Consider the following 25,004-nt stretch of genomic DNA (forward strand, 5'->3'; position numbering starts at 1 on the left):
TAGAGGAAGATGATTTCAGTTTTAGCTGTGTTGAGTTTTGGGTGATTGTAGAACATCTGATGGAGAAATACTGTGGAAGTTATTGATCTTTGCATGTGTGCATGCTCAGTTGCTTCAGTAGTGTCCAACTCTTTGCAGCTCTATGAACAGTAGCCCACCAGGCTCCTCTGTTCATGGGATTCTGGAGTGGGCTGCCATTCCCTCCTCCAGAGGATCTTCCTGACCCAGGGATTAAACTTGTGTCTCTTACATCTCCTGCATTGGCAGGCGGATTCTTTTTTTTTTCCATTTATTTTTATTAGTTGGAGGTTAATTACTTTACAATATTGTAGTGGTTTTTGCCATACATTGACATGAATCAGCCATGGATTTACATGTGTTCCCCATCCCAATCCCCCCTCCCACCTCCCTCCCCATCCCATGTCTCTGGGTCTTCCCAGTGCACCAGCCCTGAGCACTTGTCTCATGCAACCAACCTGGGCTGGTGATCTGTTTCACCCTTGATAGTATACTTGTTTCAATGCTATTCTCTCAGAACATCCCACCCTCGCCTTTTCCCACAGAGTCTAAAAGTTTGTTCTGTACATCTGTGTCTCTTTTTCTGTTTTGCATATTGGGTTATCGTTACCATCTTTTTAAATTCCATATATATGTGTTAGTATACTGTATTGGTCTTTATCTTTCTGGCTTACTTCACTCTGTATGATGGGCTCCAGTTTCATCCATCTCATTAGAGCTGATTCAAATGAATTCTTTTTAATGGCTGAGTAATATTCCATTGTGTATATGTACCATAGCTTCCTTGGCAGGCGGATTCTTTACTGCCAGTGCCACCTGGGATTAGTTGGTGATAAACTAGTTGAGTTTAGCTTTGTCTAAAACAAGCAACCCACTCCAAGATTCTTGCCTGGAGAATTCCATGGACAGAGGAACTTGGTGGGCTACAGTCCATGGGGTCACAGAGTCAGACATGGCTGAGTGACTAACACTAAAACGGTAGTCTGTTCTTTTTTGGTTTGGTCAGAAGAATAGAATTCTGTTCTGGATAGTAGTTTGGTTGAGTACACGTGTCATGAATAGTGCACCAGATATTTTTGCCTATCCCTCCTGGTCCACCCTCTTCCCTCTTATACCCTTCTCTGTGCCCCAGGAAGCTAATCTATATGGATTACATCAGTGTGTTCCCTTTCTTTCTTGGCCTCTGGTAGGGTTTGGGCAGTGGAGATCCCTGGTGGGACTGGAAAGGGAGAAAAGAAACTAAGGTCAGAGTGTTCCTGGCTTCTTCCAATAGGATTGCCTCTGGCTGGCTGCTATTATTCCTTTAATAAAAATAAAGGTCATAGTGCCTTTCAAGGGGACCCTTATACACCACATTCTCTTTTTTCTGGTATGTGCCTCCTCCCATCATCGTTTTGGGTGTAGGAGTGGTAACAGCCCCAAGTTACTGCACTATCTTATATCCTTCTTTGTTTTCCTATACTCTGCTCACACTTTTGTGGATAGTACTTTTGTTAAACTTTCCACTAATTATGCTAATTTGAGTGTACCATCTGTCTCCTGCTGGGACCCTGACTGAAACAGATGAAGTCTCAATTTTCAAAGACTTAGAATATAATAAAGTAAGCCTAACATAAAGTATGACTAAATATGATTCAATCTGCCTCTCTCTGATTAATCTAGGCTCTTGCAGTGCTTCCACATAATCATTCTGAAGCACAGTCTTCAGAGTATCATAATGTGTAGGTGTGCCAGTTCATAGAATATTAGCAATAGCTGGCATTTATCAATTACTCTCTCCATACACAGCACAATACATGTTTTATATGCATTATTTTACTTAAACTTCACAAAAACCCTATGAAGTCAGTAATTGTTTTCATCTTTTTATAGGTGAGGAAATGTAAGGCTCAGAGAGAATAAGCTTACCAGAGATTTCACAGCTAAGAAAGCAGAGCTGGGATTTAAACGCAGGTCTGTCTGATTCACAGCTCGTGTTCTAAACACAAAGAGTGGTCCTAGATCCGCAGCATGCAGGAGCTTGTTAGAAATGCAGAATCTCAGGCATCACCTCATACTTCCAGAGTCAGAATTTGTATTGTAACAGATATTCAAGGGTTTCACATGCATATGAAGGTTTGAATACTGTACTCTAAACCATGTTACTTTACAATCTATTATTGAATACTGTAGAAAATTCTGTTTGATTGGTGCTCAGTAAAAAGAATATTTATTTTTTTTAAAAAGTACTTTGAGGTGATGGATACATTAATTAGCTTGATTGTAGTAATCATTTCACAATGTATCAGTTCAGTTCAGTTGCTCAGTCATGTCCTACTCTTTGTGACCCCATGGACTGCAGCACTGCAGGCCTCCCTGTCCATCACCAACTCCTGGAGTTTACAAAAACTCATGTCCATTGAGTCAGTGATGCCATCCAACCATCTCATTCTCTGTCATCCCCTTCTCCTGCCTTCAATCTTTCCAAGCATCAGGGTCTTTTCAGATGAGTCAGTTCTTCACATCAGGTGGCCAAAGGAGTTTCATTTTTAGCATCAGTCCTTCCAATGAATATTCAGGACTGATTTCCTTTAGGATGGACTGGTTAGATATCCTTGCAGTCCAAGGGACTCTTAAGAATCTTCTCCACCACCACAGTTCAAAAGCATCAATTCTTCAGCACTCAGCTTTCTTTATAGTCCAACTCTCACATCCATACATAACTATTGGAAAAACTATAGCCTTGACTAGACGGACGTTTGTTGGCAAAGTAGTGTCTCTGCTTTTTAATATGCTGTCTAGGTTGCTCATAACTTTTCTTCTAAGGAGCAAGCATCTTTTAATTTCATGGCTGCAGTCACCATCTGCAGTGATTTTGGAGCTCCCCAAAATAGTCTGTCACTGTTTCCACTGTTTCCCCATCTATTTGCCATGAAGCTATGGGACCAGATGCCATGATCTTAGTTTTCTGAATGTTGAGTTTTAAGCCAACTTTTTCTCTCTCCTCTTTCATTTTCATCAAGAGGCTCTTTAGTTCTTCTTCACATTCTGCATAAAGGTGGTGTCATCTGCATGTCTGAGGTTATTGATATTTCTCCTGGCAATCTTGATTCCAGCTTGTGCTTCATCCAGCTCAGCCTTTCTCATGATGTACTCTGCATATAAGTTAAATAAACAGGGTGACAATATACAGCCTTGATGTACTCCTTTTCCTATTTGGAACCAGCCTGTTGTTCCATGTCCAGTTCTAACTTTTGCTTCCTGGCCTGAATACAGATTTCTCAGGAGACAGGTCAGGTGGTCTGGTATTCCTATCTCTTTCAGAATTTTCCACAGTTTATTGTGATCCACACAGTCAAAGGCTTTGGCATAGTTGATAAAGCAGAAATAGATGTTTTGCTGGAACTCTCTTGCTTTTTTGATGATCCAGCAGATGTTGCAATTTGATCTCTGGTTCCTCTGCCTTTTCTAAGACATCTGGAATTTCATAGGTCATGTATTGCTGAAGCCTGGCTTGGAGAATTTTGAGCATGACTTTACTAGTGTGTGAGATGAGGGCAATTGTGCAGTAGTTTGAACATTCTTTGGCATTGCCTTTCTTTGGGATTGAAATGAAAACTGACTTTTCCAGTCCTGTGGCCACTGCTGAGTTTTCCAAATTTGCTGGCCTATTGAATGCAGCACTTTCACAGCATCATCTTTTACAATTTGAAATAGCTCAACTGGAATTCCATCACCTCCACTAGCTTTATTCATAGTGATGCTTCCTAAAGCCCACTTGACTTCACATTCCAGGATGTCTGGCTCCAGGTGAGTGATCACACCTTTGTGATCATCTGGGTCATGAAGATCTTTTTTGTATAGTTCCTCTGTGTATTCTTGCCACTTCTTCTCAATATCTTCTGCTTCTGTTAGGTTCATGATATTTCTGTCCTTTATTGTGCCCATCTTTGCATGAAATTTTCCCTTGGTATCTCTAATTTTCTTGAAGAGATCTCTAGTCTTTCCCATTCTATTGTTTTCCTCTATTTCTTTGCATTGATCGCTGAAGAAGGCTTTTTTATCTCTCCCTGCTATTCTTTGGAACTCTGCATTCAAATGGCTATATCTTTCCTTTTTTCCTTTGCTTTTAGCTTCTCTTTTTTTCACAGCTATTTGTAAGGCCTCCTCAGACAGCCATTTTGCTTTTTTGCATTTCTTTTTCTTGGGGATGGTCTTGATCCCTGTCTCCTGTACAATGTCACAAACTCCGTCCATAGTTCTTCAGGCTATAAGAGCCTTCTGTAAGAAGTTCTGTAAGAGTTCTTCTGTCTGTAAGAGCTAATCCCTTGAATCTATTTCTCACTTCCACTGTATAATCAGAAGGGATTTGATTTAGGTCATACCTGAATGGTCTAGTGGTTTTCCCTACTTTCTTCAATTTAAGTCTGAATTTGGCAATAAGGAGTTCTTGATCTGAGCCACAATCAGCTCCTGGTCTTTTTTTTTTTTTTTCCTGACTGTATAGAGCTTCTCCATCTTTGGCTGCAAAGAATATAATCTGTCTGATTTCGGTGTTGACCATCTGGTGATGTCCATGTGTAGAGTCTTCTCTTGTGTCATTGGAAGAGGGTGTTTGCTATGACCAGTGTGTTCTCTTGGCAAAACTCTATTAGCCTTTGTCCTGCTTCATTCTGTACTCCAAGGCCAAATCTGCCTGTTACTCCAGGTGTTTCTTGACTTCTTACTTTTGCATTCCAGTCCCCTATAATGAAAAGGACAGCTTTTTTGGGTGTTAGTTCTAGACGGTCTTATAGGTCTTCATAGAACCATTCAACCTCAGCTTCTTCAGTGTTACTGGTTGGGGCATAGACTTGGATTACTGTGGTATTGAACTGTTTGCTTTGGAAATGAACATGCGAGATCAAATGAACAACAAAGATCATTCTGTTATTTTTGAGATTGCATGCAAGTACTGCATTTTGGACTCTTTTGTTGACTATGATGGCTACTCCATCCATTGACTATGATGGCTCTCCACAGTAGTAGATATAATGGTCATCTGAGTTAAATTCATCCATTCCAGTCCATTTTAGTTTGCTGATTCCTAAAATGTTGCTGTTCACTCTTGCCATCTCCTGTTTGACCACTTCCAATTTGCCTTGATTCTTGGACCTAACATTCCAGGTTCCTATGCAATATTGCTCTTAACAGCATCGGACCTTGCTTCCATCACAAGTCATATCCACAAGTGGGTGTTATTTTTGCTTTGGCTCCGTTTCTTCATTCTTTCTGGAGTTATTTCTCCACTGATCTCCAGTGGGCACCTACCGACATGGGGAGTTCATCTTTCCTGTCCTATCTTTTTGCCTTTTCATACTGTTCATGGGGTTTTCAAGGCAAGAATACTGAAGTGGTTTGCCATTCCCTTCTCCAGTGGACCACATTTTGTCAGAACTCTCCACCATGACCCATCCATCTTGGGTGGCCCTACATGGCATGGCTCATAGTTTCATTGAGTTAGATGAATATATACATGTATCAAATGTATACATATATCAAAACATCATGTTGTACACCTTAAATCTTTACAATTTTATTTTGTCAATCATACTTCAATAAAGCAGGAAGTGAAGAATATTTACCATTCTTTACTCTTTAACATTGGCATCATGTGGTCTTGTAAATGGAATCCACAAGGCCAGATCTGTCATTTTCTGAGATGAGTACCTTGAGAACACACTGGGAGCTTGACTTGGTGAAATGTGCCAGGAAGTATCCAGAGCTGCTGCTGTTGTAGAAAAGAGAACTTAACTTTTGACCCTTGCCAGATGTTTATGATTTACTTCATACATGTTTAACATACCCGTTCACATGCACCTTTATAACACCTTTAGCTGCAGAACTTAAGAGACTCCTTAATCTGTGTACACTTGCCTAGCCCTTTGAAAAAAACTGGTCTGCTCAGAAAGTGTAATTTACTGCTCTTAGACTCTCCTTTCTACAGTGTTCTTATCTCACCCACATCCCTTAGTCTACCCCCATACACCCTTTCTCTCACCTCTTCCTTGTTGTTGTCCATATCTGCTTTAGGAAAGCATATCAGATGATAGACCTATGGAATGTGCTTGATCTCAGTAGTTGTCATGGGAATTAAAACTTAAAATTACAATGCAATCCCACCACACATCCACCAGAGAGGTTAAAATGAAGAACGATCTACAGTACCATGCACTGATAAAAACATGGATCAGTTGGAACTTTCTTCCACCATTGATGGTAGTGTAAATTGGTATAACTACTTTGGAAGAGTATTTGCCACTGTCTACTAAAGCTGAACTTACGCCTACCCTGTGACCAAGTAATTCCACTTATGGATTTCTTTAATCATACATTTTGTTGTTAATTTATTGCTTGCTTACTTGATTGAAGTATAGTTTATTTACAATGTTGTGTTAGTTTCAGGTGTATACCACTCATGGATTTTTATTTTTTATTTTTTTAACTTTTATTTTATATTGGAGTATAGCCGATTAACAATGTTGTGCTAGTTTTAGGTGGACAGCAAAGGTACTTAGCCACCCATATACATGTATCCACTCTCCCCCAAACCCCTCCCATCCAGGTTGCCACATGACATACTTAAGGAGTTTTCATCAAGAGAAACTCTTCCATGTGGGAACAAGGAAACATGCATGTACAGATGTCCACTGAAGGTTTTGGCTTGTGATAATAAAAAATGAAAAACAACCTAAATTACTATGAACAGAATGAATACATAAATTATGGTGTATTCATCTGACGAAATTCCATAAAGCAGTTGAAATGAATTATAACTATATACAGCAACATAGAACTGAGTAAAATGTATCAAAACCATACTATTGAGGAAAAAACTTGCATAAAATTCTGTATAATTACATTTATGTAAAATATATGGACACAAAACAATATCCTATAACGTTTAAGGTACATGAATGGATAGTAAAAGGAAGAAAAGTCCTCGATAAATATTTATACACATACACACAGAGCCAGTTAGTGGCAGAGCTAGGAAGAGAAACTGGTATTTCTTATTTTTCTTTTTTTTATTAAGACTTTATTTTCTACTTAGTTTTATTGAAGTATAGTTGATTTACAATGTTGTGTTAATTTCTGCTATACAGCAAGGTGACTCAGTTATATATATAAACATTCTTTTTCGTATTCTTTTCCATTCTGATTTATCACAGGATATTGAATATAGTTCTCTGTGCTATACTGTAGAACTTTTTTCTTTATTCACCCTCTAGTTTGCATCTACTAATCCCAAACTCCCAATCCATCCCTCCCCAACACCCCCAACCTTGACAACCACAAGGAGTTTATTTTTTAGGGTATTTTAATGTTCATAGCAAAACTGAGAGGAAGGTACAGAGATTTTTTCCATACTCCTTATTCTTTTCTGACCTAAGTGATGGAGTCTTCAAAACCTGAAGGGTCTGCACAGTCATTAATGTAGCTCCCTGTCTCAAGTAACTATATCTTGTGTAGCTCAGAACACATTATGGGAGTCTGGTGAGTTTGGGAGATCAACAGGTTAATTGTCTGTTTTACATGAAGTCAGAAATCAAGGTTGCTATAAACTGTTTTTTCCTGTATCCTCATCCTTTGTGTACTGGCCATGAATGCTGAGTTTGACCTGCTTAAGGGTATCAGTAAAAAGGGTAACATGAAACACTAGCAAGCAGGTGACTGTTTCAACCTAAAGCTGAACTCCTCCAGCATTTCTCTGTCATGTTTGACTAACTCTGGCACTAGCTGCTGGACATAAAGCTTAGGGCAGAGAACAGGAAAACTATAAGTGCTCTCCAGTGTAATTAAAATGGAATAGAAATTCTAAGTCCTAAATAATACAAATTTTAATGTTAAGGGCCTACAGGGTATTTAGGAAAAGACAGCATTCCTGTAAATGAATGGCAGTACATGGTCTCTCCTCTCCCTGACCTACTATGGTTTACTTTTTCTCAATTACTTAGTAATGTGGTTTAAATTCCCCAGGCTGCTAAGACCTTGAAATTCATCTATCAGAGCGGTATGTGAGATAGAATGAAAGAGAGTTGTAGAAAAGCAGGGAGAAAAGAAAAGAAGAGATTCCCTTCAATGGGTTGTTTCCTTTTTTTGATTTTGGAATTGATGCCTATTTGATGCCTAATTGATGCCTATTTGATCTAGGCATTTGATCTAGCAATGACCTTAAGAGAGGTTTAGAGTTCTAGTCCCTGCACCAGCACTTACTAGCTCTGTGACCTTGAGCAAATCAATTAACTTCTTTGAACTTTAGATGCCTCATCCATAAAATGGTGATAATAATAGTATTTACTTTATATGGTTGGTGAGTCTATAAAACACTTAACACAGTGCTAGACACATGGTAAGAGCTCAGTATATTAATGATGATCGTTCTTGTTACAGCATCATTGGAAGCAAAGGAAGAGAGCCTTTTGAGTAGAAAAAGGGAAATCTGTTCTACATAATGCCAAGTACAGTCAAGAGTTCAAGGAGGATGAGAATTGAGAAAAGGCAAGGGTTTCGAGACTTGATTAGAAATGCTGAGTGATATTTACATTTAAGACTTATCTTCTGAGCTCCTTATTTTTACTGGAAATGGGAATCAGAGTTTAAAAAGAAAACCCATTTCTTGTGGTCAGGATACATATTTACTTTAGCTTCAGAGCAAGCAGTGTTTATAGGGAATGTATGTAAGATGGTAGCTGTGACTGTGACAGTCATAGCAGCCTCCTGCCATGCTATCCATTAGAACTTTCTGTGATGTGGAAGTGTTCACCATCTGTGCTGACCGAGACTCATGTGGCTGTTGAGCACTTGAAATATGACCAGTGTGACTGAGTCATATTTTATTTCATCTTAGTTCAGTTCAGTCACTCAGTCATGTCCAACTCTTTGAAACCCCATGGAATGCAGCATGCCAGGCTTCCCTGTCCATCACCAACTCCCCGAGCTTGCTCAAACTGATGTCCATTGAGTTGGTGATGCCTTCCAACTGTCTCATCCTCTGTTGTCCCCTTTTCCTCCTGCCTTCAATCTTTCCCAGCATCAGGATCTTTTCAAATGAGTCAGTTCTTCACATCAGGTGGCCAAAATATTAGAGCTTCAGCTTTAGCATCAGTCCTTCCAATGAATATTCAGGACTGATTTCCTATAGGATTGACTGGATCAATCTCCTTGCAGTCCAAGGGACTCTCAAGAGTCTTCTCCAACACCACAGTTCAAATGCATCAATTCTTCAGAGTTCAGCTTTCTTTAGGGTCCAAGTCTCATATCCACACATGACTACTGGAAAAACCATAGCTTTGACTAGACGAACCTTTGTTGGCAAGGTAATGTCTCTGCTCTTTAATATGCTATCTAGTTTGGTCATAGCTTTTCTTCCAAGGAGTAAGCATCTTTTAATTTTATGGCTGCTGTCACCATCTGCAGTGATTTTGGAGCCCAAGAAAATAAAGTCTGTCACTGTTTCCATTCTTTCCCCATCTATTTGCCATGAAATGATGGGACTGGATGCCATGATCTTAGTTTTTTGAATGTTGAGTTTTTAAGCCAGCATTTTCAAGCTCCTCTTTCAGTTTCATCAAAAGGCTCTTTAGTTCCTCTTCACTGTCTGCAATAAGAGTGGTATCATCTGCATATCTGAGGTTATTGATATTTCTTCTGGCAATCTTGATTCCAGCTTGCACTTCAATTGCATGATGTACTCTGCATAGAAGTTAAATAAGCAGGGTGACAATATACAGCCTTGACATATTCCTTTCCCAATTTGGAACCAGTCTGTTGTTCTATGTCCTGTTCTAACTGTTGCTTCTTGACCTACATACAGATTTCTCAGGAGGCAGGTAAGGTGGTCTGATATTCCCATATCTTTCAGAATTTTCCACAGTTTGTGGTGATCTGCACAGTCAAAGGCTTTGGTGTAATCAATAAAGCAGTAGATGTTTTTCTGGAATTCTCTTGCTTTTTCAACGATCTAGTGGATGTTGGCAATTTGATCTGTGGTTCCTCTGCCTTTTCTAAATCCAGCTTGAACATCTGGAAGTTATTGGTTCATGTACTATTGAAGCCTGGCTTGGAGAATTTTGAGCATTACTTTACTAGCATGTGAGATGAGTGCAATTGTGTTGTGGTTTGAGTATTCTTTAGCATTGCCTTTCTTTCGGATTGGAATGAAAACTGACCTTTTCCAGTCCTGTGGCCACTGCTGAGTTTTCCAAATTTGCTGGCACATTGAGTGCAACATTTTAACATCATCATCTTTTAGGATTTGAAATAGCCCAACTGGAATTCCATCACTTCCACTATCTTTGTTCATAGTGATACTTCCTAAGGCCCACTTGACTTCATATTCCTAGATTTCTGGCTCTAGGTGAGTGATCACACCATCATGGTTATCTGGGTCATGAAGATCTTTTTTGTATAGTTCTTCTGTGTATTCTTGCCTCCTCTTCTTAATATCTTCTGCTTCTATTAGGTCCATAATATTTATTTCCTTTATTGTGCCCATCTTTGCATGAAATGTTCCCTTGGTATCTCTAATTTTCTTGAAGAGATCTCTAGTCTTTCCCATTCTATTGTTTTCCTCTATTTCTTTGCATTGATCACTGAGAAAGACTTTCTTATCTCTCCTTGCTATTCTTTGGAACTCTGCATTCAAATGGGTATATCTTTCCTTTTCTCCTTTGCTTTTAGCTTCTCTTCTTTTCTCAGCTATTTGTAAGACCTCCTCAGATAACCATTTTGCCTTTTTGCATTTCCTTTTTTTGGGGATGGTTTTGATGTATGGCAAGATGGCAGAGTAGAAGGACATGCATTCATCTTCTGCAAGAACTCCAAAATACAACTTGCTGCTGAACAACTATCGACAGGAGAATGTTGGATCCCACCAAAAAAAGATACCCCATGTCCAAGGGCAAAGGAGAAGCCCCAGCAAGATGGTAGGAGGAGTGAAATTGCGTTTAGAATCAAACCCCATACCCGCCAGAGATGCTTGGAGGGCTCAGACAAAACCTTGTGCACACCAGGACCCAGAGACCCCACAGAGACTGAGCCAGACCTGTGTTTGAGTCTCATGTGGAGGTATGGGTCAGCTAATCTTAATTAGCTTACATTTAAATAGCCACATGTGGGTAGTGGCAGTCATCAGTCTAATTGGGGAAGCAAGGCAGATACTCTTGAAATCAGTTAAATACCAAAAGGTTTGGAATCAGACAGTAGAGACTTGATGGTTCAGAAAAAGAGGGATAACCTTCTGGGCTGGAGAGTTTAAGGATTTTAAGTCTTGTAGCAGAGGTGAAACTTGGGCTTCACCTTAAAGGAGGTAGTGTTTGGATAGGAGGAAAGAAGGCAGGTGTTCATTCCAGATGGGTAGGAGGGTGTGGGCAAAGGTTTAGAGTTAAAAATGCCTCCCTCCATGAGAAGTTTGAGGATAGTGGCCTTTCTAGAATAGAGTGTTCCTATGTGGAGAAGGAAATGACACCCTTCTCCAGTAATCTTGTCTGGAAAATCCCATGGAGGGAGGAGCCTGGTAGGCTGCAGTCTATGGGGTCGCAAAGAGTTGGACACGACTGAGCAACTTCACTTTCACTTTTCACTTTCTCGCCTTGGAGGAGGAAATGGCAACACACTCCAGTGTTCTTGGCTGGAGAATCCCAGGGATGGGGGAGCCTGGTGGACTGCTGTCTATGGGGTCGCACAGAGTCAGACATGACTGAAGTGACTTAGCAGCAGCAGCAGAAGCAGCATGAGTTAGGTGGGTGGGGGCCAGGTCATGGACAGCCTTGAATGCTAGAACAAAGTGTTTAGGCTTTGTCTACCTAGGCCAAAGTTTTGTAAAGCTTGCTAAAAGCACAGATTCCCAGGCCCCACCAAAACCTACTAAATCAAATTTTCTGGGTTGCAGCTTAGGAAATCAGTATTATAAGTAAGCTCCACAGGTGTATGATGCACATTCAAGTTTGAGATCTATCAGATAGGCAGAAAGAAGCCCTAGGAATCTTTTGATCAAAAGAGTGACATGATGATAGAGGAATCATAGAAAGCTTGATAAGGAGAGAAAGTGTTAGATACAGAAACTAGCTAAGGTAACCTGTTAGGTTACTGTTAAAGTAGTTCAGATGTGAACTTCAGAAATCCTGATCTTCTTTCTGGCTGATATCCTTGGAATTTTCAGTCAATTCCTAATATTTCCCTGCAGGTCATATTTGAATTTTCCACACAATTTGTTTTCTGTTTTTAAATAACTGGGGCCCAAACACCACAGCCTGACTGCCTAGGTTCAGCTACCAGCCATACTATCTAAGCTGTTTTAGCCCAGACAAGCCACTTAAATTTTCTTTGCTTCAATGTTCTTATCTGTCAGCTGGAGATGATTAGAGCCCCATCCTATAAGGGCATTGTGAGTGTTAAATGAGATCATAAGTAAGATGGCTTAAACAGTACAGTAGGTCCCTGTAAACATTCAAGCTTCGAACTTTCAAAGATGCAAACATGCATACATTGTCACGTACGTGCATCCTCTACACATAGTTGTGCTTTTGTGTACTTTAATGTACAGTACTGTTGCTGTGCAACACGGGGTGCTTACTAAATACCTGATGGAACTGGAAACCCAGAGAAAGGGCAAAGAGAGACAATAGGAAGAAGTAACAGAAGAACTGAAGAGTTTCACAACACAGGGAATGGCAGGGGGATTTTCTTTATTTGAGGAGGCACTGTTAGTTTTGACGCATAGGACCGAAACGTGGAATGGTACACGAAGGTTGCAGTAGCTGTTCAGAATGCAATCCAGTGCTACCATGTTATCTATGATGAGAAAAAAAAAAGATCTACTATCCAGATATCACTGAATCATTTTGTCAAAGAGGATAGATAGAAGTGAATCCAGCAAGGAATGAGAACCTGTAGCATCAACATCAGGCATGGATGAAAATGCATTTTGCCCTCCATCTCCTATTGCTGACCATCCTTCAGCTCTACCATCTCCCACCTCCTCTTGCTCCTTTAGTCAGTAATCCTCCTTGCCTGTTCACTTGATGCCAGCCCCTGAATGCCAGCTTTTGTACTGTACTACTGTACTTCTCAAGGTACTACACTATTAGATTAAAAATGTTTTCTTTATATTTTGTGTTTGTTTTTATGTATTATTTGTGTGAAAAGTATTATAAACCTGTTACATACAGTACACCACTATATAGCTAACTCTGTTATTTGGGTACCTAGGTTAACTTTGTTGGACTTATGAACAAATTGGACATAGGAATGTGCTCTTGGAACTCATTTGTATGGAGGGGACTTATTGTACCTAGCACATACTAAGCACTCAATTGATGGTATTAAATATTATTGAAACTAAAGAGCTCTTTAATTTATTCCAATTTTCATAACAAAACTAATCTTCACCACCAACAAAGTCTTAAATTAGCCCATTCAGAATATTAAACACGAGTCCTAGACTTTTTGCTTAATGAGTTGTGTTTTTTTTCATTTATTTTTATTATGAGTTGTGTTTTAAAGCATCAGTTCAGTTCAGTCGCTTAGTCGTGTCCGACTCTTTGCGACCCTATGAACCGCAGCACGCCAGACCTCCCTGTCCATCATCAACTCCCGGAATTTACTCAAACTCATGCCCAGCGAGTTGGTGATGACATCCAGCCATCTAATCCTCTGCCGTCCCCTTCTCCTCCTGCTCCCAATCCCTCCCAGCATCAGGGTCTTTTCCAATGAGTCAACTCTTTGCATGAGGTGGCCAAAGTATGGGAGTTGGAGTTTCAGCTTCAACATCAGTCCTTCCAATGAACACCCAGGACTGATCTCCTTTAGGATGGACTGGTTGGATCTCCTTGCAGTCCAAGGGACTCTCGAGAGTCTTCCCCAACACCACAGTTCAAAAGCATCAGTTCTTTGGCGCTCAGTTTTCTTCACATTCCAACTCTCACATCCATATTTGACTACTGGGAAAACCATAGCCTTGACTAGATGGACCTTTGTTGACAAAGTGATGTCTCTGCTTTTTAATATGCTGTCTAGGTTGGTCATAACTTTCCTTCCAAGGAGTAAGCGTCTTCTAATTTCATGGCTGCAGTCACCATCTGCAGTGATTTTGGAGCCCAAAAAATAAAAGTTAGCCACTGTTTCCACTGTTTCCCTATCTATTTGCTGTGAAGTGATGGGACCAGATGCCATGATCTTAGTTTTCTGAATGTTGAGCTTTAAGCCAATTTTTTCACTCTCCTTTTCACTTTCATCAAGAGGCTGTTTAGTTCTTCTTTAATTTCTGCCATAAGGGTGGTGTCATCTGCATATCTGAGGTTGTTGATATTTTTCCTGGCAATCTTGATTCCAGCTTGTGCTTCTTCCAGCACAGTGTTTCTCATGATATACTCTGCATATAAGTTAAATAAGCAGGGTGACAGTATACAGCCTTGACATACTCCTTTTCCTATTTGGAACCAGTCTGTTGTTCTATGTCCAGTTCTAACTGTTGCTTCCTGACCTGCATACAGGTTTCTCAAGAGGCAGGTCAGGTGGTCTGGTATTCCCATCTCTTTGAGAATTTTCCACAGTTTATTGTGATCCACACAGTCAAAGGCTTTGGCATAGTCAATAAAGCAGAAATAGATGTTTTCCTGGAACTCCTTTGCTTTTTCAATGATTCAGCAGACGTTGGCAATTTGATCTCTGGCTCCTCTGCCTTTTCTAAAACCAGCTTGAACATCTGGAAGTTCATGGTTCACGTATTGCTGAAGCCTGGCTTGGAGAATTTTGAGCATTACTTTGCTGTGTGTGAGATGAATGCAATTGTGTGGTAGTTTAAGCATTCTTTGGCATTGCCTTTCTTTGGGAGTGAGATGAAAACTGACCTTTTCCAGTCCTGTGGCCACTGCTGAGTTTTCCAAATTTGCTGACATATTGAGTGCAGCACTTTCACAGCATTATCTTTCAGGATTTGAAATAGCTCAACTGGAATTCCATCACCTCCACTAGCTTTGTTCATAGTGATGCTTCCTAAGGCTCACTTGACTTCATATTCCTGGATGTCTGGCTCTAGGTGAGTGATCACACCATCATGATTATCTGGGTCATGAAGAATTTTTGTACAGTTATTCTGTGTATTCTTGCCACCTCTTCTTAAAATCTTCTGCTTCTGTTAGGTCCATACCATTTCTGACCTTTATTGAGCCCATCTTTGCATGAAATGTTCCCTTGGTGTCTCTAATTTTCTTGAAGGGATCTCTAGTCTTTCCCATTCTATTGTTTTCCTCTATTTCTTTGCATTGATCGCTAAGGAAGGCTTTCTTATTTCTCCTTGCTATTCTTGGGAACTCTGCATTCAAATGGCTATATCTTTCCTTTTCTCCTTTGCTTTTAGCTTCTCTTCTTTTCACAGCTATTTGTAAGGCCTCCTCAGACAGCCATTTTGCTTTTTTGCATTTCTTTTTCTTGGGGATGGTCTTGATCCCTGTCTCCTATACAGTGTCACAAACGTCTGTCCATAGTCCGTCAGGCACTCTTTTTTTTTTTTTTTTCATTTATTTTTATTAGTTGGAGGCTAATTACTTTACAATATTGTAGTGGTTTTTGTCATACATTGACATGAATCAGCCATGTATTTACATGTATTCCCCATCCCAATCCCCCCTCCCACCTCCCTCTCTACCTGATCCCTCTGGGTCTTCCCAGTGCACCAGGCCCGAACACTTGTCTCATGCACCAACCTGGGCTGGTGATCTGTTTCACCATAGATAATATACATGTTTCGATGCTATTCTCTCGAAACATCCCACCCTCGCCTTCTCACACAGAGTCCAAAAGTCTGTTCTGTACATCTGTGTCTCTTTTTCTGTTTTGCATTTAGGGTTATCATTACCATCTTTCTAAATTCCATATATATGTGTTAGTATACTGTAATGGTCTTTATCTTTCTGGCTTACTTCACTCTGTATAATGGGCTCCAGTTTCATTCATCTCATTAGAACTGATTCAAGTGAATTCTTTTTAATGGCTGAGTAATATTCCATGGTATATATGTACCACAGCTTCCTTATCCATTCGTCTGCTGATGGGCATCTAGGTTGCTTCCATGTCCTGGCTATTATAAACAGTGCTGCGATGAACACTGGGGTGCACGTGTCTCTTTCAGATCTGGTTTCCTCTGTGTGTATGCCCAGAAGTGGGATTGCTGGGCCATATGGCAGTTCTAATTCCAGTTTTTTTAAGAAATCTCCACACTGTTTTCCATAGCGGCTATACTAGTTTTCATTCCCACCAACAGTGTAAGAATGTTCCCTTTTCTCCACACCCTCTCCAGCATTTATTGCTTGTAGACTTTTGGATAGCAGTCATCCTGACTGGCTTGTAATGGTACCTTGTTGTGCTTTTGATTTGCATTTCTCTGATAATGAGTGATGTTGAGCATCTTTTCATGTGTTTGTTAGCCATCTATATGTCTTCTTTGGAGAAATGTCTGTTTAGTTCTTTGGCCCATTTTTTGATTGGGTCATTTATTTTTCTGGAATTGAGCTGCAGGAGTTGCTTGTATATTTTTGAGATTAATCCTTTGTCTGTTGCTTTGTTTGCTATTATTTCCTCCCAATCTGAGGGCTATCTTTTCACCTTGCTTATAGTTTCCTTTGTTGTGCAAAAGCTTTTAAGTTTCATTAGGTCCCATTTGTTTATTTTTGCTTTTATTTCCAATATTCTAGGAGGTGGGTCATAGAAGACCCTGCTGTGATTTATGTCAGAGAGTGTTTTGCCTATGTTCTCCTCTAGGAGTTTTATAGTTTCTGGTCTTACATTTAGATCTTTAATCCATTTTGAGTTTATTTTTGTGTATGGTGTTAGAAAGTGTTCTAGTTTCATTCTTTTACAAGTGGTTGACCAGTTTTCCCAGCACCACTTGTTAAAGAGGTTGTCTTTTTTCCATTGTATATTCTTGCCTCCTTTGTCAAAGATAAGGTGTCTGTAGGTATGTGGATTTATCTCTGGGCTTTCTATCCTCTTCCATTAATCTATATTTCTGTCTTTGTGCCAGTACCATACTGTCTTGATGACTGTGGCTTTGTAGTAGAGCCTGAAGTCAGGCAGGTTGATTCCTCCAGTTCCATTCTTCTTTCTCAAGATTGCTTTGGCTATTCGATGTTTTTTGTATTTCCATACAAATTGTGAAATTATTTGTTCTAGTTCTGTGAAGAATACTGTTGGTAGCTCGATAGGGGTTGCATTAAATCTATAGATTGCTTTGGGTAGTATACTCATTTTCACAATGTTGATTCTTCCAGTCCATGAACATGGTATATTTCTCCATCCATTTGTGTCCTCTTTGATTTCTTTCATCAGTATTTTATAGTTTTCTATATATAGGCCTTTTTTTTTTCTTTATGTAGTTATACTCTGAAGTATTTTATTCTTTTTGTTGCAATGGTGAATGGTACTGTTTCCTTAATTTCTTTTTCTGTTTTCTCATTTTTAGTGTATAAGAATGCAAGGGATTTCTGTGTGCTAATTTTATATTCTGCAACTTTACTATATTCGCTGATTAGCTCTAGTAATTTTCTGGTAGAGTCTTTAGGGTTTTCTGTGTAGAGGATCATGCCATCTGCAAACAGCGAGAGTTTCACTTCTTCTTTTCCTATCTGGATTCCTTTTACTTCTTTTTCTGCTCTGATTGCTGTGGCCAACACTTCCAAAACTATGTTGAATAGTAGTGGTGAGAGTGGGCACCCTTGTCTTGTTCCCATCAGGCATTCTTTTAAAGGATAATTCTTCACTTAATTTAACATATGATTCTCCTTCATAAAGTAAGTCTAAATAGAGGGGAAATTGTTCTTCCCACTAAATGTCTTATTCTATGGTTAGTTTTTGGCTATGAATTATATATCTTTTATTTTATTTTATATCTTCTAAAACTTTGTACTTTTTATAGTTCTACTACCTTTCAGTGAATGCTGTTTATGATATACATTTCAGAAAAAAAAAGAAAAACTTTTTTGTTCTTGTAGGGGACTGATAATACAAAGATATTTTCTTGTCTGGTGTCAGTGACCTCACAATGTACTGTGGGTTCAGAGACCACTTTTTCAAGGAATAAGAAAATCTCTTTAGATGCCTACTGGGTAGTTTGTGAACTTTTGTCTTCTGCTTCACTTTTCTTCCAGGCCTCACCTGAATACAAGCTTCTCCTAGTCTCTCCAGTTTCAGTTGACAGTCAGCTGCTTGAAGCAACTCTCCAGATGCACCTTCAGTTCTTGAAGGCAGAGAGGGAAGAAAATAGCTGGACACCCATCATAGCCACCTATACATTTCTGAGACAGGGTGAGCCAGGAAATTGCCTTAGACTCTTCTTTCAGCTTTCAGAAACAAAGTCACTCCTAATTTTGTTCACTTGTGCTGTGTTTAGTTGCTCAGTCTTGTCTAACTCTTTGCAACTCCATGAACTATAGCCCGCCAGGCTCCTCTGTCCAGGGGGATTCTCCAGGCAAGAATACTGAAGTGGGTTGCCGTGCCCCCCTCCAGGGGATCTTCCCAATTCAGGGATCTAACCCAGGTCTCCCACATTGCAGGTGGATTCTTTACTGTCTGAGCCACCAGGGAAGCCCAAGAATACTGGAGAGAGTAGCCTATCCCTTCTCCATGGGATCTTCCTGACCTAGGAATTGAACCAGGGTCTCCTTCATTGCAGGCAGATTCTTTACCAGCTGAGCTACTAGGGAAAACTTTTTGTTCACTTAGGTTCTGTTAGGCAGTTGAAAAAGATGGTTCTGTGACATGGTTGGTTAAGGTTCTTTTTTGTTTTTAACAGATGAATATCTATTTTCCCTACTGCATGTATGCATGCATGCTCAGTCGTGTCCAACTCTTTGTGACTCTGTGGACACTAGTCTGCCCGGATCCTCTGTCCATGGGATTTCCCAGCCAAGAATACTGGAGTGGGTAATGAATAGCTTCCAGAATCACAAGTTGGACTGGAGAACCTGACTCAGGGCTACACAGTCAACATCACGGCTGTTACCATTACTAACATCATGCTAGCACCATTAGTGGGTTAGCTCAGGTCCTCACAGATGCAAAAACCCAGCTGGGATTAGACATGTGGAGCCTTATTGGGGAAAATATTTGTGAGAGAATGTAGGGAGGGAGCCAGAAGAAGATGGGAGAGCTGTTAAACTGCAATGTAAATCTGACCTTTATGGATGAGAGAAGGAAAGGAGAAGGTTGAGTAGGAAGAGTTATAGACTGAAGTTTAGTGCTAATGAAGTTGGACCAGGCTGATGGGGAGTCCTGTTACCAAAGTCACAGGCCACATAGTCCTATGTCTCCCAGAAATGGGCCTGACTCCTTCTGTGCTTAGTCATTGGCTGGGAACAGTGGGGCTTCAGAGCAAAGCAGCAAATATTGGGGTGAATATAAAGCACATTAACTGGAGCAAAGGTCAGTGACACTTCCCACATTGGAAGAACCAAGAGGCACACTGTCATGACTGTCTGAATTGGAGATTGTCCACTTCTTTGGGTCACTGGCTCCCAGTTCCTTGCATTAAGGAAGCCCAAGTCATAGTCCTGTGCCCCAACTACAAGGGGGCCCTACTTATTAGCAAGAGTCTTATGTCCTCTCCCCAAAATAAAGGGATTCAAATGCTGTACAGAAATGCCCTCAAAAAAGGGTCTATTATACTGTGTGAATTCCTCGAGAGCTGAGATCTTTGTCTTACTTACTGCTATTACAAATAAATGTTTATTGAAATAACTGGCTGTGACCAACTGGTATTCAAATGATCTTACACACATACACACACTCAATTTACCCATCAGGGAAATGAAAATCAAAATCCACTAGGGGACTTCCCTGGTGTTGCATGGGATAAAAATCTGCCTGACAATGCAGGGGACATGGGTTCGATCCCTGGTCTGGGCAGGTTCCACATGCCATGGAGCAACTAACCCTTGTGCCACAACCACTGAGCCCACACTCTAGAGCCTGCAAGCCATAACTACTGAGCCTGTATGCTGCAACTACTGAAGCCCACACACTTACAGCCTACACGCCACAACTACTGAGCATGTGTGCTGCCTAGAGTCTATGCAAGAGAAGCCACCACAATGAGAAGCCCTCGCACCACAATGAAGAGTAGCCCTTACTCGCCACAACTAGAGAAAACTCATACAAAAGCAACGAAGACACAGCATGGCCAAATAAATAATTTTTTAAAAGTAAAACCACTAGGATGTCTATAATGAAAAAAGACAAGTGTATTGAGGATGTAGAGAAACACACAGCTGATGGAAATGTAAAATGGTGCAGCCACTTTGGGAAATGGATGATGAGGGAGTAGCCTGGAATAGGATAATCAAAAATCTTTGTCCTCAGGGAACTCAGAGCAAAAAGAGAAGGCCCAGAGGATACCTGACTGATTTTGCACTACATATATTTTAAGGATTCTGACAGTCCAAACTGAGCATTCTATAGACAGAAGCCATTCTTCCATCCTAACTACTGCTTCTCTAGGCCTTGCCCATCACCTCCCACTAGATAGTGTTGTGAGACTGCACTATCAGCCACTTGCTACCCATCTCTCTCTTTTCTCTCTTCTTCCCTCATGTATGCCAGCTACCTCTTATGAGTCAGCTCTGGCTGCAGTGGCTTTGCAAGCTCAAACCTACCCCTGAGCCTTATGTCGTTCAGAGGGGTTTTGAAAACTAATAAATATGTCAAGAGCTTTTCAATGGCTCCAACCCATTCTCTGTTCCTGCTGAATCAGAGGTAGGGGGAGTGAGGAATCAAATCTTGAGTCTCCCTTTCCTGCCGTACCAAACCCCTGAACACAGCCTAGCTCTCAGGGGGAAGCCTAGAGGTTTCACTTCAGATTGTCATTCCTTGGGAGATCAATGCTGTTAATGGGGAAGGGGTTCCCAGGGCCACAGTAGTCTCACAAATACCAGCATTTCCAGCATCTCTAGTCTTAAGAAGATAAAAGGCTGGAGTCTAGAGATTGCCTAAAAGAGGAAAGAGAGTTGGACAGAAACAGGGAAAATTCTCAGTTTCTCCCAGCAGGGCTATAGGAACAAGGAAATAAGAGACCAGAGGATTTAGTGACCTAAAGCACTAGAGAGTCCTAGGGCTGAAAATAGAGACACTGGTGAGTGAGGGAGATCAGAGAGCAGGAGATTTACAAGTCTATACAAACCTTGGGGGAATCAAAGAAATGTAACAGTAGTGTCTCTGCCTTTAAGGGACTTGGAGTAATTTAGTGATGAAATAAAAATTTGTATACTTGAAACAATTTGTAATTTTGTGCTAAACTGTGGGATTGACCCCAAAAAAATGGAACTCTGACAAGGGCTGACATCCTCTGTGAACTGAATGGCTGATTGAGGCAGTAGGTGTTCCCACAGGACTTTATGCTCTAGCTACAGTGGCTACAACTTTTAGAGATGAGTGTGCTTGCGTCTTGCATGTTTTACTGGAGGAAGCATGAGGAAGAAGCTTCATCATCATCACCACTTGTTAATCACTATCATCAACAAGAACCACAATAAATATTAATTGAGCATCCCTCCCTGAGTCTACACTTCTGTTTAGGAGGCAGGGCAAACACAGAAAGAGTCCAAGGACTAGTAGCACTAAGACAGAGGGGAAAATGAGAGATGGGGAGGTGAGGATAGGCTTCCTGGAGGAGGGAGTGCTTGAATTGCCCCTTGAAAGAAGGTTAGGAAAAAAAATTAAAAAAAAAAAAGAAAGAAGGTTAGGGTTTGGACTAATGAAGAAAAGAGTGAAGGGGGTTGTAAATAGCCTCAACAAGGCACTGAGACAGCAAGGCAAGTATGATTAAGTGAGAAAACCTGTTGGACTGGAGCAAAGGGTGTGGCAGGGTAACGTGGGTGATGAAGCTGGAGAGGAAAATTGTGTGATGATTATAGAGAGCCTTAAATGTCAGACAGAACAAAGTAAGAAGGCAGTGAAGATTTGCATATTTGGGGAGTAACAAGGGCTCAGGACTTCCTTGATGGCTCAGACATAAAAGAATCTGCCTACAATGCAGGAGACCAAGGTTCTATCTCTGTGTTGGGAAGATTCCCTGAAGAAGGGAAAGGACAGAGAAGGGAATACCCACTTCAGTATTCTTTCTGGGAGAATTCCATGGACAGAAGAGCCTGGTAGGCTACAGTCCTTGGGATTGCAAAGAGTCAGACATGACTGAGTGACTAACACTTTGAAGGGCACAGGGAAGGAGGAAAGGCTAAAAAGAAAAACATGGGGATTCTACATTCTTCCTAGCTTCAGTCTCCCATGTTAGGGTGATCAACTCAGCAAACAGAAGTTTGTCACCCTACTTGTGATTCATCTTGGGAAAAGTTTCCAAAGAAGCCCCCAGGAAGTTGCACACCACATACTTACTGTTGGCAAAGAATTTGGTGCCTTTTGGAAAGTCCCACTTCATCAACCCTATGTGTGAAGTGTTCTCTGATACTGTTGACCCATCTTGTGAAACAGAAAGGAGTCAGGATCAGTCTGCTAACCCAACTGCCACATCAGTCTCAAAAGGCAACAACCTTGTAGAAGCTCATCTGTGCCTGGATCAGCCCTGGAGGAAGGATGCAGCAATCACAGGAATGTTGAAAAAGCACCACCACAGCCAGACTAAGCCTTTCTCCAGGCCATCCTTTTGGTGGCTGTGACTTGGCCATTCCTCACCTAGATTCTTTTTACTGACTTCCTGCAGCAAAAGGAGATTGTCAAGGCTCTGCTACATTTGTATTATTACCAAGAGGCAGATGGTTTCTCTTTTCCCCTGGGGTTTAGAATTATGCAAATGAAGGCACAAAAACAAAAGCTCAGCTACTGGGGGAGGATTGCTGTTAAGAATCTAGGCAATTCTCAGAGCTCTTTGAGACACCCCTCTCAGTTTTTACTAACAGCTCACTTGGCTCCTCTTCAGTCTATTTAGAGTTTGGCACCTCTTCAGAACCTTCCAACCAAAGACCTGAAAGTTCGTTCCAAAGTTCCCACCCTGGCCTCATTTTTCAAGTGGAGAAATCAAGGCATATAATATGGGTCAGTGGGCTGACCTTGAGTCTTGACACCCCCTCTAGCTTTTTCTTTCTCCCTTCTGCTACAAACAGTCTCGCTTGGAAAGGAAACTCTATGGCCCGATTGCCTCCCAGTCTGTCCCCCACCCAACAGTAACAAAATCTGGAGGGCAATAGGACCTAGGGAGATTCAACCCTGAGGCCGAGAGAGACACACCTGCTTAACCGCGTGGGTTGAGCGAGTGTGGGAGCGAGCTAGTTAGGGAGGGAGGGGTAGAAGTGGGCGTCTGCTGCTCTGGGGCAAGAGGAAAGCTGTAGCCCCCTCCAGGGTTCGGGGGTCGTGATAAGAAATCCTTCTAAAGGTTGGCCCAAGCCCTCTTTTGTTGCGCCTCTACGCACCGAGCATCCTAAATCTGCTCGCCCTGGAAGTCGCAGACTGGTTTTGTTTGGTCCCAGCTGTCTCTCCCATTCCTCTCACCCCCGCCCTCCGTGTGCCTTAGTTCCTGAAGTCACCGATCTCTCACAGCTGGAACTGCGGGCCGGCAGGACCCCGGCAGCAGACGGCGCCCAAGAGTTTGGTGACAATTGTCCGGCCGGGTTGTCATTCCGCACGTCGTGTTTTTCGCTAGCAAAGTTTCTCGGTGGAAAAGAAGCCCCTCCAGTTTTCTCTGGATCCTGTAGCAGACGCGCACGCCACTTCGCTCCCCGGTGACTGCCTTGGGGATGAGGCTGTGGCTCTGCTCCTGCCCCTGGTCGGGCTGCCTTGGGCGCGGAGCTTGGGGAATCCGAGAAGCCTACGTGAGAACCTTTGACTAAGCGCGAGTCCGGAGAGAGCGCCGGCGAGCAGGCGAGCTAATAGCCGCAGCTTAGCAATAGCTAAGTACCTGGGCACTGAACTGAATCCAGAAGGGACGTTCAGGCTGCAATCCCCACTTCTGCCCTGGCTCAGTTCTCGGCCGATTTGTGAGAGCACACTGGTCAGGGCTCCTTGAGAGCAGCTGCTGAGTGTGGGTGCCCCCGACAGACCGGCCTGCCCCGCTGCCTAGAGGGCTGCGAAAGGCGGAACCGCCACCGAAACAGCAGTTCCCATGGCTCCTTACACGACTGGAATTGGACCCCTGACTGGGCGCTAAGGTGTTTGTTTTTGCCTTGTCCAAATTCCACAGCACGTGTGTTGACGACTGGAATCCCGGCCTAATCAAGAGTCAAGTTCAAAGTGGTACTCCTGGATCCTTCATCTCAGACTCCAACAAGTCTAATTTGAGACTAGATGAGAGGGATCTCCTGCTCTAACTAGAATTGGACTTGACAGCCTTCCTCACCAATACTTGGACTGCAGCTGTTGCACGTTCTTTGGGGGGTGGGGGAGGGGCGGTAGTGCTCTGAAAACCAGACCACGACAGTTGGAACCTCAACAATGGACCAAGTTTTTGAAATTCCCGAAGAGCCAAACGTGGAGCCGATATCCTCTCTTGAGGAAGATGTCATCCGTGGGGCCAACCCCCGATTTACCTTTCCATTTGGCATCCTCTTCTCCACCTTTTTGTACTGTGGAGAGGCAGCATCTGCCTTGTATATGGTTAGAATCTACCGGAAGAATAGTGAAACCTACTGGATGACATACACTTTTTCTTTCTTTATGTTTTCATCCATCATGGTCCAGTTGACCCTCATTTTTGTCCACAGAGACCTGGCCAAAGACAAACCACTATCATTGTTTATGCACCTAATCCTCTTGGGACCTGTTATCAGGTGAGCAACTTTTGCATCTTTTCCCTCCTCCTCTCTCCCTTCCCCCCATTGTGCAGAGAAGGATGCATTTAATATTTTTTAAGACTGTTACTGTGCCTCTAATTGAATCGATTCTTCTATTCCCTCCCACTCTTGACTTCCCTGCCTGCCATCCACAAAGTCTTATCTGCAGTCTTAAGTGCCATCACAATGAACATGTGG

At 41.7% G+C, this 25,004-nt stretch overlaps 1 protein-coding gene across 4 annotated transcripts in view; it reads left to right on the forward strand.

Moving 5' to 3' along the window:
- The window catches only part of XKRX (XK related X-linked), a 107,891-nt gene that overhangs the window by 70,981 nt on the left and 11,906 nt on the right, over positions 1–25,004 (forward strand). For 2 of the 4 annotated variants that reach the window (XM_070461972.1, XM_070461970.1), the window contains exon 2: positions 18,183–24,803. In XM_070461972.1, the coding sequence (XP_070318073.1) occupies positions 24,469–24,803 (335 nt within the window). In that variant the 5' untranslated portion in view covers positions 18,183–24,468. Of the gene's footprint in view, positions 24,804–25,004 lie in introns of all 4 variants that reach the window. The other 2 variants (XM_070461971.1, XM_020872971.2) reach the window with 2 other exon arrangements.

This window comes from Odocoileus virginianus, chromosome X, assembly GCF_023699985.2.
Source record: "Odocoileus virginianus isolate 20LAN1187 ecotype Illinois chromosome X, Ovbor_1.2, whole genome shotgun sequence".
In the NCBI taxonomy this organism is placed as follows: Eukaryota; Metazoa; Chordata; class Mammalia; order Artiodactyla; family Cervidae; genus Odocoileus; species Odocoileus virginianus.